Source organism: Acomys minous (assembly GCF_964271855.1).
Source record: "Acomys minous genome assembly, chromosome: 4".
NCBI classification, from domain to species: domain Eukaryota; kingdom Metazoa; phylum Chordata; class Mammalia; order Rodentia; family Muridae; genus Acomys; species Acomys minous.
The window spans coordinates 87,427,436-87,440,544 of record NC_140486.1 but is presented as its reverse complement, the minus strand read 5'-3'; the positions used below and the strand labels follow the sequence as shown (position 1 = coordinate 87,440,544).

The 13,109-nt window shown below is 36.9% G+C and overlaps 1 protein-coding gene across 5 annotated transcripts in view; it reads right to left on the bottom strand.

Moving 5' to 3' along the window:
* The window catches only part of NBEAL1 (neurobeachin like 1), a 148,732-nt gene that overhangs the window by 76,765 nt on the left and 58,858 nt on the right, over positions 1–13,109 (bottom strand). For all 5 annotated transcript variants that reach the window (XM_084778643.1, XM_084778645.1, XM_084778646.1 and 2 more), the window contains 5 exons: positions 11,904–12,207; positions 8,108–8,193; positions 5,097–5,186; positions 2,363–2,531; positions 1,794–1,927 (listed from right to left, as the gene is read on the bottom strand). In XM_084778643.1, the coding sequence (XP_084634769.1) occupies positions 1,794–1,927; positions 2,363–2,531; positions 5,097–5,186; positions 8,108–8,193; positions 11,904–12,207 (783 nt within the window). The remainder of the gene's footprint in view (positions 1–1,793; positions 1,928–2,362; positions 2,532–5,096; positions 5,187–8,107; positions 8,194–11,903; positions 12,208–13,109) is intronic.

Sequence of the window (13,109 nt, the reverse complement as noted above, 5' to 3'; positions counted from 1 at the left end):
CAATTAAATAGAAAAAGATGGTACAAAATATAAATAACTCAAATCATTAATCTTTCTGATTCAACACTGGATCATATTTCCCTAATGTCATATTCCTAAAATGTTTACTTTTTTGGCTTTTTAAAAAAAGATTTATTTATTTATTCATTATTATACAGTGTTCTGCCTCCATGTACACCTGCACACTAGAAGAGGGCACCAGATCACATGATAGATGGTTGTGAGCCACCATGTGGTTGCTGGGAATTGAACTCAGGACCTTTGGAAGAGCAGGTGGTGCTCCTAATCTCTGAGCTATCTCTTCAGGCCCTGGTTTTTGTTTGTTTGTTTGTTTGTTTGTTTTTGGCTTTTTAAAGACAGGGTTTCTCTGTATACCCCTGGTTGTCCTGGACTCACTTTGTAGATCAGGCTGGCCTTGAATTCATAGAGATCCACCTGCCTCTGCCCCCTGAGTGCTGGGATTAAAGGCGTGCGTCACCACATCCAGCTTCGTCTTTCTTTTTAATACTCAAAGTACATTATCACTCTAAATTTTTACAGAAGCTCTATTATTACTCCCACTTTACAGTCAGGGAATCTAAGGCATAAAACAGCATCTCCACACAAGTCAGCCAGCAGAAGTTTTAAGCGCAGGCAGTCTAGCTACACAATCCATGGTCTACCAGATGCAGGAACTGAGCTGTACAGGACAGACTAGTCTCCAGAGGGGGCCGGGGAGACGGCGCAGAGGTGAAGAGCACTGGCTGCTCTTCCAAAGGACCCAAATTCAGTTCCCAGCACCCACGTGGCAGCTTGCAACTGCCTATAACTCCAGTTCCAGAGAATCTGACACCTTCACACAGACATACATGCAGGAAGAATGCATATAAAGATAAAATGCACAGAAACAAAGAAAGAATTTTTTTAGAAAGAGAGAAAGAAAGAAAGAAAGAAAGAAAGAAAGAAAGAAAGAAAATTCTCCAGAAAACTCCAGAATTATTCCTCCCATACATACAGATCAAGAAAATTCAATCACTGCTGTGCTGGTTTGAATATGCAGTGGCCCTTATAGATTTATGCATTTGAATCCTTGGTCCACAGAGAGTGGCACTATTAGGAGGTGTGTGACACACTTTCTCTGGCCATCTCTACAGTCCACTATACCTAGCAACAACAAAAAACTGCAGGAGAGAAGCCCTATCCTGGTATATGCAATAAACTTCCATTCAAAGAGCCTTGTGATTTGCTTTAATTATTCCCTATAGATTGGGGTTTACAGGTTAAACTAGAAATTTGTCTTTATATGTTAGGTCAGGTATGACTGTACACATCCATAATCTTAGCACTGAGAAGGCTGAAGCAGAAAAGCAAAAATTTGAAGACAGCTTGGGCTACAAAGTGAGATCCTCTCTTGGGATTTGACAATGTTTAGCTACTTAGATAAACTTTTATTTCATTTATTACAAACACTCCAGGTCTCTTCTCTCTCACAGCAGTCAGAGGATTTCCTGATGAACATATGCATGAAGTCACTTATCAGATGTGTGAAACACAATCTTCTGGTTCTCAAATACCTCTAATACTATACCTAGCAACTAAGGAAGCATACATCAAAGGTAATATATTCTTATTTAAGATAAGTAATTCTGTTATTCTAATAAAGTTTATAAATGCTGTCTGTAAAACAAGTCATATGCATTGGACAATTTGAGCTGTAATACAGTAATCATTAGTAACATTTATTACTAAGAATAAAATCACAATAGCAATTCATGATCCTGACAATAAATCAAAATCATGTTAGACTTGATTACCTTTTGAAGTAAGGCACCAAGAGTTGCAACTCCATGGGACTGGATAAGATTATCCTGGTTGATAGAATGCCTCTGAATAAAGTGTTTCACAATCAAGATAAATGTTGCAACTAGATTTTTCTCTAGTCTTGACTCTATGAAAATAGAACAAAATGTCATTATCACAATCACTCTCACCACTTTTACATCAAATATTTTTTATCATAATTCACATTGTACAAAGAACTGATCCAATTCAGTTGCTTGCTTCCAAAACTGATTTGTACAATGAAATAAGAAAAAGCAGCAACTATTTACTATATATAAATACCATATGTAAATACTTTCTTTACCATGATTTAACAATGTGGTGGGTTTTTCTTTTCCCACTAAGAGTTTAAAACAACAATAGTCAAAAGTAAAGTTACTATCTTCACTGTTTTGCCCAAAGCATTATAAACTTACTGAATTATGTCAGTTCAGTAGGGCAGCTACAACAGCTATAAATAATTATAAGTAGTATGGCATTTTATTTTCCAACTAATTCTCAATCTCTAAGTGACTACTTTGGACTAATGTAATTTTATTACCTGATGCCTTTGTAGAGGCCAACCCCATACATTCTTGTTCAGCAGGTGTTAGTAAGTCAGGAACTGTGTTTTCTCTCATTCCTTCAGACATCTGTCCTTCACTACAGTGACTTATTTGTTCCAGTAAAGGAAAAAGTACATTTAATCCACCTATGCAATTAATGATGTCCTGAAAACAAAATTAAATTTTTTTAACATTACAAAATAAGAGCAATGTATAATTTAGTATCTATAGTATTTATGAAGCTATAACTTACTAATAAACCTTAAGCAATGTATAAGACAGCCTAAGCTGAAGGAATCCTTAAGCAGACAGTCTCAAAGATAACTAACTCAACTTCAAAAGAGACCATTTCAGGTCATTTTTCTTTGCTTGACTTTTTAGAGCTTGGAAGTTTAAACATACACAATGTCCAATATAATCTGACAATGCCAAGAGTGAGCAACTGTCACCACACAATTGTGCATGAAAAAACAAAAACAAAAACAAAAATAAAAAACCAGGAGTCTCTGTGAAGTCAAGTCCAGCCTGGTCTAGAAAATGAGTCTAGAATAGCTAAAGCTACACAGAGAAACACTGTCTCGGGAACAAAACAAAACAAAAACAGAACAGAAAAGGAACCAGAAGTACGATTTTAGTTAACAAAAGACAAAATGGGTAAAGGAAGCTAAAATATAGTAAGTGCTTAAATGCCTGACATACAGAGAATGTTACATAAAGTTACCTTTATTATTAATCATAACACACTCAGACCTACACTGAAGTGTTATTGTACCCTTGTAATACTAGTACAAGAAAGGCTGTGAGGCAGGAACATTCCGAGTTCAAGGCCAGTCTACAAGGGAGTAAGAGAGAAAGGGAGGGAAGAGAAGTAGAAAGGAAGGGGAGGAGGAGAGCAGATTAACAAATCTATCACCTCATATAGGGCACTCAGCTGGGCATGGTGGCAAATACCTGTAATCCCAGCACTTGAGAGGCCAAGATTGGGGATCTCTGTGGGTTTGAGGCTAGCCTGGTCTATAAAGTGAGTCCAGGAGAGCCACAGCTACACAGAGAAACTCCGTCTCAAAACAAACAAACCAAAAAAAAAAAAAAAAATCCACTTACTTACAAAACCTCTCAATACAAAATTCTTTTTGCTGTACCTGTACCTGAGATTTCAAGATTTATTCATACTGCACACCTGCCACTTTGCTTTGCATATTTTTAAATGATCTAAGATTATTTTACCCATTACATAAAAAAGATGAAAAAGTGTGTTGGGGGAAACCATACTAATTTTAAAGAGCTTTTTGCGTGACTATGACTGAATTCTTTGGATGGCAAATATTTTCCTTCTCAGTTGTCTTTTTGTTTGTATGTTTGTGAGGAGGAGAGGGATTTTATTTTACTTACACATAAAAATATAACTGTCTTTCTCTTAATAATTCTGTTCCTGTCTTGTTTCCCACATTCAGCAAAATATTTGATTAGTTAATTTGTATAACTACAATACAAAGTACTAAAGACTCTGACTTCCTTTTTAAAATTATTATAATTTATTGAAGACTACATTCTGACTGTTATCCCCTCACGTGTACCTTCCTGTTCCCATAGTCCCTAGTCCCCTCTCCTAGAGCTCCTCCCCCACCACCTGACCACAGCCTATCAGGTCTCATCTGCATAGCCTGCTTCCCCTTCCTCTTCCAGTGGGCCTCCCCGCCAAGAGGAGGTGATCAAATTGGGCGCATGAACCCGTGCTCTACTCAAAACAGTAGAGGATAAGCTGTCCACCGGCTATACTGAACAGGGGCTAAGACTCTGACTTTTCATATCTACACAGCATACCTAAGATACTTAAGTTTATATGTAACATACAGACCTAGTCTTGTAAAGACAATATTACAAGGGAAAAGTTAAACTATGCAACTTACATATAACTGGATACAACAGCACTTTTTTTAAGTTGGCTTGTTTGATGGCACGGTTTATAAAGGTAAACTAAGTTTCAGTCATTCAACTACTATACTTGCTCATCCTTCTGAATACAAATCATATAACATTTTATTTATCTACTTATTTATTTGTGGGGTTTTGTTGTGTTTTACTTTGAAAACAGGGTCTCACTATATAGCCTTGGCAGGCCTGGAACTCCCCATATAGACCAGACTGAACAAAAACTCAAAGAGATATGTCTGTCTGCCTCCTCTGTGTACGCGCCACACCATGCCCAGCATTGCATGGAATCGTAACAGAGACCTATTATTAAGATCAACTTGGTGATGCTTAAAAGATAAAATCTGGGCAGGTGGATAAGAACTCTCTTGCTAAGCAAGCACGAGAACCTGAAGGGCTAAGTTTAAAACCCAAGCGCTCGCGTGAAGCTCTCGGCAGGAGTGCCTGAAAACTCTAGCGCCAAGAGAACCGAGTCAGGGAGATGCGGAGCGCCCGGAAACCAGCCAGCTTAGCCTGAAAGGCAAGCTTGCTGTCCAATCAAGCAACAGGTGAAAACAATAAACTTCTAACAGCATGCACACACACATATTCCTCCTCCCCTACTTATCATATTGGGGCTAAGGATGCACTTCAGTGGTAAAACAGTTACCCAGAGTACAGAATGTCCTGGGTCCAGTTCCTAATACTGGAAAAAAATAAAATAAAATAAAAGATTCCACCTAAGTTCTATGATTAAGTAAACTTAAAAGTAAATTTAAATTAGACTATAATGTCCATTGTAATATTATGTCCATTTACCTTAATGTCCCAATTCACTACTTTGTTTCCTGTTAATCTTCCATGTAAATGATTAGTAGACAAGTCAAGACAAATTGAATTGTTGCAAGCCTAAGAACAAAAGAAAAATACAACAAGCATCTTAGTGCAATTAGAATGAAACATAACTTTAATTACATAAAAAACATTTCACCATAATTTTAGAACTCTATTATAAATCAATAACAATAACATGCCTACTATTTTCCTCTTACTGTTATCTCATGTGTGTGTGTGTGAGCACACAAAAAGGTCTATTCCCATGGAGGCCGGGTAGACATCAGGTCTTAGATGTCATCAATCACGCTCTACCTACATTTTTGCGGCAGGTCTCTCACTGAACCTAGAGCTTCCCCACTGTCTAGACTGACTGCCAAGCAGTCTCTCCACCTGTCTCTGACCTTCCAACAGTGGAGTTCAGGCACACATCATAACGATCAGCTTTTATAGAGATGCTTGGGGATCCAAACTCAGGTCCTCATGTTTACACATCAAGTGCTTTAACTAATGTCTCTTAAAAAAAAAAAATCAGGGACTGAATTCTAGAGCGTTCAACTTATCAAAAGCAGGTCACTGCATTCAGTTCTAGACCCAAAGAAAACACCAAATTTTAAAGAAACAGATGACTAAATACCTGCTACAAATGAGGAAGAAAATGAAAAACAGCTGGCTACTGAAAGGTCTCCAAAGTACCATTGAACAAATTACTGTTTATTAATACTTGAATTATTTTTAAGACTGCTCAAAAAACTGGTAAAACATATTAAACCAAGTAGAATCCTTTTTACAGCATGATTTTGAACGCATATCATCTATCTCCAAGGACACAAAGAATGCAAGAGCTCCGTGAACTCACCTAACTTTAGAGACATGCATTACATCACTTTGGAGAAACACACCTTCAATAAAATAACTTTCCTACATATTAATCACATTTCTTGGGGGGAGGACAACAACTAATTTTTTTAATAGTACAGATTTTTGAAATTTCCGTCTCAAAAAATTTTAACATCACCAAATTCAAAATTGCTTTGTAAAGAGGCAACAACAATAAAGTTAAAAACCAGATGCCCAGCCAGGCGTGGTAGAACACGCCTTTAGTCCCAGCACTCAGGGAGGCAGAGGCAGGCAGATCTCTGTGAGTCTGAGGCCAGCCTGGTCTACAAACAAGTCCAAGACGGCAAAGACAACACAGAGAAACTCTATCTAGAAAAAAAAAAAAAGCCAAACCAACCAACCAAACAACCAAACAAACCAAAAATCTCTGATGATAAGTCACCAGTATACTACTTGGATAAGATGCAATGATTTCCTAGAAATCTGTGCTACATACTGTAGACTAAGTAGGAGAGAAAAGACCGGCAGTTGCCAAGAAAGGAGGTTATTATTGGTTGGGTAAATATATTATTATTGTTGGGTAAATATAAAGATCCATGGATCTTGACTGGATCAAAACTAACCTTTGCTAAATAAGTATTTTTTAGGGAAAACCAGATACAGGTGATATATTCAGTTATGTAAGTAACTATGTAAAAATATTCAGGGATAAAATTTGGGATCAGGGAGCTATGTTTTTAGTTTGTTTGTGTTTTGGGTTTTTCAAGACAGGGTTTCTGTGTAGCACTGACTGTCCTGGAACTCACTCTGTAGACCAGGATGGCCGTAGACTCACAGACATCTGCCTGGTGCTGCTTCCCAAATCCTGGGATTAAAGGCACACGACACCACAGTCCAGCTAAAGATAAAGTTTTATAGTTGAGCCAATCTGCCTTTATAAATGACTTGAGATAAAGTCATCAAATACAACAAAATGTTAACAATTGGTATTTGGGTAAGGAATACATAGGATTATTACACTACTTTTTTTTTTTTAAGTTCTCACTAAGGTTTGAAATTTATCAAAAAATAAAGGTGGAAGAACATAAAATCAGTAATTTTATTAGGTCAAATGTAACAAATAAACAGTATGATCATGTAGCAGCTTGCTAAACAGAAAGGGATATTTTATATTATCCTACACAATAAAAGTATTTTCTGTACCAACATAACATTAAGTATGATAAAGGCAAATAAATAATGCTGTTTTCTCCCTCCCAATTTTACCTCATATCTTTTTTCCTTCGGTCTTCGCTAGTTCATTACTTTCATTAACTAAGTCTCTGAAGGGGAAAAAAGCTAGACATGGCATGTACACTGACAGGGCATCTGTCCTTTAGAAAACATTTCCCCTTCCTTCAACATCACATTTTTAAAAAGAAAACCAAAGTTTGAGTACAACTGTTTCCTCTCTCTTGTCAGATAACTACATAAAGTTAAAACGGTTTCATTCATTTGGGTGACTATCCAGGCAGCAAACTGTCGTCTCTGTCGTTCTCTCATTTTGGAAGTTGCTAACCTGCACTTCCTGTTTACTCAGATAATTAATTTTATTCTTTCTCAGGTCTCTGATGTGGTTGAAGACCAGAGTGTTTAGTTTCACAATTAAACTTAGTTGTTTAGGGGCTAAAATGTCTTTAGGTCTAGGTAGATGTTTTAGGTTAATAGGGATGAGATATGATAGATACTGGTTTACATTCAGAATGTTAGACTCACCAAAATAGGAAAGATGTTTTTCCCAAGGATGCCAAATTCAAATAGGCAAAACACTATGAATATAACAGTTATATAATTCCTAATTGTTTTGTGATCCTTCTTGCTGTATATAGTTTATTGTATATGTGTAATAAGATAAATATATGTAAAAGTAAAAAAATAAACTTTGAATAAAAAAACACAACTCATAACAAATTCCAGAAACTAGTCCAATTCACACTAGTAGAACGGCTGAGCACCTGAACTCTAGTTGAGGAGGTATGCTTTAATTTTTTTTTGCTGCTTTTCAAATTCTGTTTTTAAAAAATATTCAATTACCCACTGAAATGACAGAAGGAATAAAACAATGCATTTGAACTCCTGGCAGTTCCAATTATGGACAACCATGCACTTCCTCTGACCTTTGCTGTGTACTGAAGGAGGATGTTACTTGGCAGGTCGGTCATATCACAGTCTTGACACTTCCAAGGGCTCAAGCAATTTGGACCTGAAAATTAGTTACACACACACATACATTACTGAATATACACGATCTCCTTGATTCTGCGTTACCAAAACAAAACTTAGAATCAAGACCTTTCAAGCTACTCAAATAACACAGCTAAAACACACTGTGTTACATGTACTTTAGTTTTATGTCATCTCTGATTCTTCCACAACCTAGAAAATGTGGGAGATGATCAATTGCTGCTGTAGAAAGGACATTGTATGTAGCATTATGAAAATATTATAAAATGCAAAGATTGTATTGACTTATCTAATGTGAAAAAATTAAAAAGAGTAAGAAATGAAAAAAACATTAAAGCATTAATGTGATACATCGTGGTACACACTTTCGACTGAGAAGGCAGAAGCAGTTAGAGCTCTCTAAGTTTAAGGCCAGCCAGAGCTGTACAGTAAGACCTTATCTTAAAAAAAATTAAATGTGAACAGACAGCAGAGAAATGGAATAGCATGTAAGGTAACAGTGCTGAATTTCATTTACAACTGAAACGTAAGCTCATACAAGGTTCCAGTTGACACATAATGTAAGAAAAGTGCATGCATGTGTGCATGCGTGTGTACATGCATATATGTGCATATGTATACAGGTGCATCTGATAAGCACAGATAGAGGCCAAAAGAAGAAACTGGGTGTCATCTTATCTCTCCCTCTCTTCCTCTCTGCCTACTCAGAATGCCCCAAGCATCGGCTATAACTGGCTCCACCTAATTCTTATTAGATAGATCTTTCACTCAATCTGAAGCTCATCATGTAGTTAGGCCGGCTGGCCATCAGGCTCCTAGGCTTTACCCATCTCCACACATTAACATTGGAGTTACAGGTAGAAGCAGCCATGTCCAGCTGCTTCACAGGTGCTGGAGGTCCAAACTAAGGTTCTCCTGCTTTCACTGAGCTACCTCCACAGCACATCTTTATACTCCATCTTATTCAGCTGTGCTAAAACTGATATACTTCTGTGTCACCAATAGCACAGTTTTTTCTCTTTTGGAAACTGATTATGTGACATGTACTGAGAACCATTAATTTATTCATGCACTTTGGATATTTATTCTCAGAATTTAATCATTAAACCACTAAAATAAAACTCTATATAAAACAGCTCATCATATTGAAATTCTTTTTTAAGGATTTATTTATTTATGTATACAGTGGTCTATCTGGATGTATACCCGCAGGCCAGAAGAGGGCACCAGATAACATTATAGATGGTTTTGAGCCACTACGTGGTTACTGGGGATTGAAAGCAGGACCTTCAGAAAAGCAGCCTCTTAGCCTCTGAGCCATCTCTCCAGGCTCCATAGTGAAAATTTTAAATTTATGCCAATAGTAAAAAAATTAAAGCCAGGTAGTAGTAGTGCACACCTTTAATTCCAGCACTCAGGAGGCAGGGGCAGGTGGATCTCTACGAATTCAAAGCAAGTCTGGTCTACAGAGCAAATTCCAAGACAGTCAAGCTACATAGAGAAACCTTGTCTCCAAAAACAAACAAACAAACAAACAAACAAAAAACAAGCAAGCAAATGTATATAAAGGATTCATATCATAAATTAAAAAACAATATGGAAGTAAAAATGATCATTTATAATAATGATATAATAATAATTTTAGAGTAAAGTTGTAAGGAGAACTGTAAGAATAAAGTGTATGCTATATAGCCACAAACACTGCATTAAGTAACTTGTATTTATTTGGGTTATAAACAACACATTTAAATACTTCAATGAGTGTCAAAAAAATGATAAGGTTCTAATTTAAATTCTGCAAAGTTCAGAAACTCCTATTCATCTAAAAACTCGCACTCAATCTGAACAGTATATTTTGGTGAAAAGAAAGCTACTCTGAAAAATTTATGTCCATGACTCTTAAAGATTTAGTTCAGGATATTCTGATAAAAAACAGATATAAAACTGAAATGTTGAAACTAGGTAATATATTCAAAATCATAACCAAAAGAAAAAAACTCAATTACATTTACAGTATCATCCAATATCTAACTGTTCTGCCTTCAGAAGCTCTGCAGTTATTCTAATACATGAATTATAAAAGTGACAAGTTCTGGGACAAGACCTATGATTTTGAAATCACTTCTGTAATTTCTTATGTAGATAAGCTTCTATGTGATTTCAACAACTCATCAATATCTGTCAAAAGTACTGATTGATAGTATTATGTATAGAAACAAATGACCTTAACATCTACACTAAATAAAGAACTTCCAATGTGACTGAATTGTAATTAAAGCCTTTAAACAGAAAGTTAAAGTTAAATAATGTTATAACATTGGGGTCCTAATCAGACAGGGTCCCTCATAAGAAAAGGAAGAGACACTATAGAGATCTGCTCTTTTTCCTTGTCTATGTACATACTGCGGAAAGACCACACTGAGATCACAATAAGAGAGGTTACCTCAGCCAGGCATAGTGGTGCACATATGTAATCCCAGCACTCTGGGAGGCAGAGGCAGGTGATCTCTGTGAGTTCGAGGCCAGCCTGGTTTACAAAGTGGGTCCAGGACAGCCAAGGCTACAGAGAGAAACTGTCTCAAAAAAAACCCCCAAAAAACCAAAATAAAAAGAAAGAAAGAAAGAAAGAAAGAAAGAAAGAAAGAAAGAAAGGAAGGAAGGGGCTACTAAAACAAAGAGAAGCCTCACTAGAAAACAATATTCATATTACCTTGATTTTGATAAGATAATATTACCTTCTCTCCAGAAACTTGAAAAAATAAATTTCAGTGTTTAAAGACACACAGTCTGTAGTAATTTATTATAGCAACACTGGGAGCCTAATACAGTCACTAGTTTTAAAATTTAAATATCAGGGACTGGAGAGATGGCTCAGTGGTTAAGGGCACTGACTGCTCTTCCAGAGGACCCAGGTTCAAATTCCAGCACCCACATGGCAACTTACAACTGTCTGCAACTCCAGAGATCTGAAACTCTCACACAGACATAAGTGCAGACAAAACACCAATGTATATAAAGATAAATTAAAAAGAATATTTTTAAAAGATTTATTTATTTATTATGCATACAGTGTTCTGCCTGCATGTATGCCTACATGCCAGAAAGGGCACAGTTCTGAACCACAATGTAGTTGCTAGGAACTGAACTCAGGACTCAGGAAGAATCTGAGCCATCTTTCCAGCCTAAAAAAGAAATTTAAACATCACACAAAATAGGGCTGGAGAGATGGCTCAGTGTTAAGAGCACTTACTCCTGCAGAGGGTCTCAGTTCAGTTCCTAGCACCCATGTCAAGCAGCTTCCAACGGCCTGTCACTCCAGTTCTAGGGAATCCAATACCCTCGGGCCTGTCTGGGGACCTCAACACACATGATGCACTTGAACTCACAAAGGTGAACACGTGTACACACACACACACACACACACACACACACAAATAAATCTTTAAATGTTTCCTAAACACCAGTTCTAGTTATGCCTACAAAAAAATTATAGGACATAACAGGCTTTTCTTTTCAGTTCCCATTAAAGCAACCAAAGGACTGTGACAGAGTTCAGTGTTTAGTTCACTTGCTTAGTATGTGCTAGATCCCCAAAATGTAAATGAATGAATGAGAGAGTGAATGAGTGAGTGAGCGAATAACAGACTCTGCAAATCAAATAACTCTTTAGGAAACACTCAGGCAAGGGGGGGGGGGGCAATGATAAATACTGTGACTGTACAAGCTCACCTGCTAAATACAAAGCCTTGACCTGAGGAGGCTGCAGTGCTTCGTGGAATATAATAACAGATCCTAGCTGGCCCTCCAGGGATGTGGGGCAACCCCATTCACTATCTTGGGTTCCAGCTGAAATTAATTTAGTAACTAATTTTGATTTTTCAATTGTTCCTCCCCAAGAGGCTGATGACAATATTCCACCAAATGATGTCCGGTGAGGGGTAATGGGAGTAGAAAATGGTGGATCTGGGATTTGAGATGGTGGAGGAGTAGTGGTTCTTTGCCCAGCTGAACCAATACAACAGGAAGTAAATGGCTAAAAATTAAACAAAAATGACAAAAATTACTTAAAATCACACAACTTTAAAATAAATCTCTCTCTTCGTATTAAAATTTAAGCAGTATAAAGCTGGCCTCGGTGGCACACATTTAACAGTCCCACCACTGGGGAGGGCCAAGACAAAAGAGCATGAGCTGCATAGTGAGACCCTATCTCAAACAAACACAAAACAACAATGAAATGAAATAACATGGAGCCGGACATGTAGTTCCATGTCTAGCATGTATGCAACTTGGGTTTGATATCCACCAATACAAAAGTAAATAAATGAATTTTAAAACTAGGTAATAATAAAATGATATAGTCTATATAAAAAACTAAGCAAAGAAACAAACTGAAAACAAAAGTGAAAGCTGATTTTTCAACTGGATCAGTACATATAGGCAAGCATATACCTCAGGTATCACTATCAAAGTTACCTTTGGTGAAGATAATACAGACATTACTTTTATAACTCAACAAACCTTTTTTGATGGGTATTTTTAATGGGTATTATTTTTAAAAATTAAAAGAGTTTTACTGTTACCTAAAATAGAGATAACTGCTATTCTCAACAAAAATATTTATCAAGAATATTGTATAACAGTATAATGTTAGCTAAAGGCTATGTTTAATAGTCATGATGAGAAGCAAGAAACTATCAGGTAAATTTTACTGACAATTTTTTTTTCCTCTTTGAGACAGGGTTTTTCTGTGTAGCCTTGGCTGTCCTGGACTTGCTTTGTAGACCAGGCTGACCTCAAACTCACAGCGATCCGCCTGCCTCTGCCTCCCAAGTGCTGGGATTAAAGGCGTGTGCCACCACCGCCTGACTTAAAAAGCTTTCTTAACCTGTGTGGATGATAAAGCTTGAAGCTATTTCATCACTAGTCCATAAC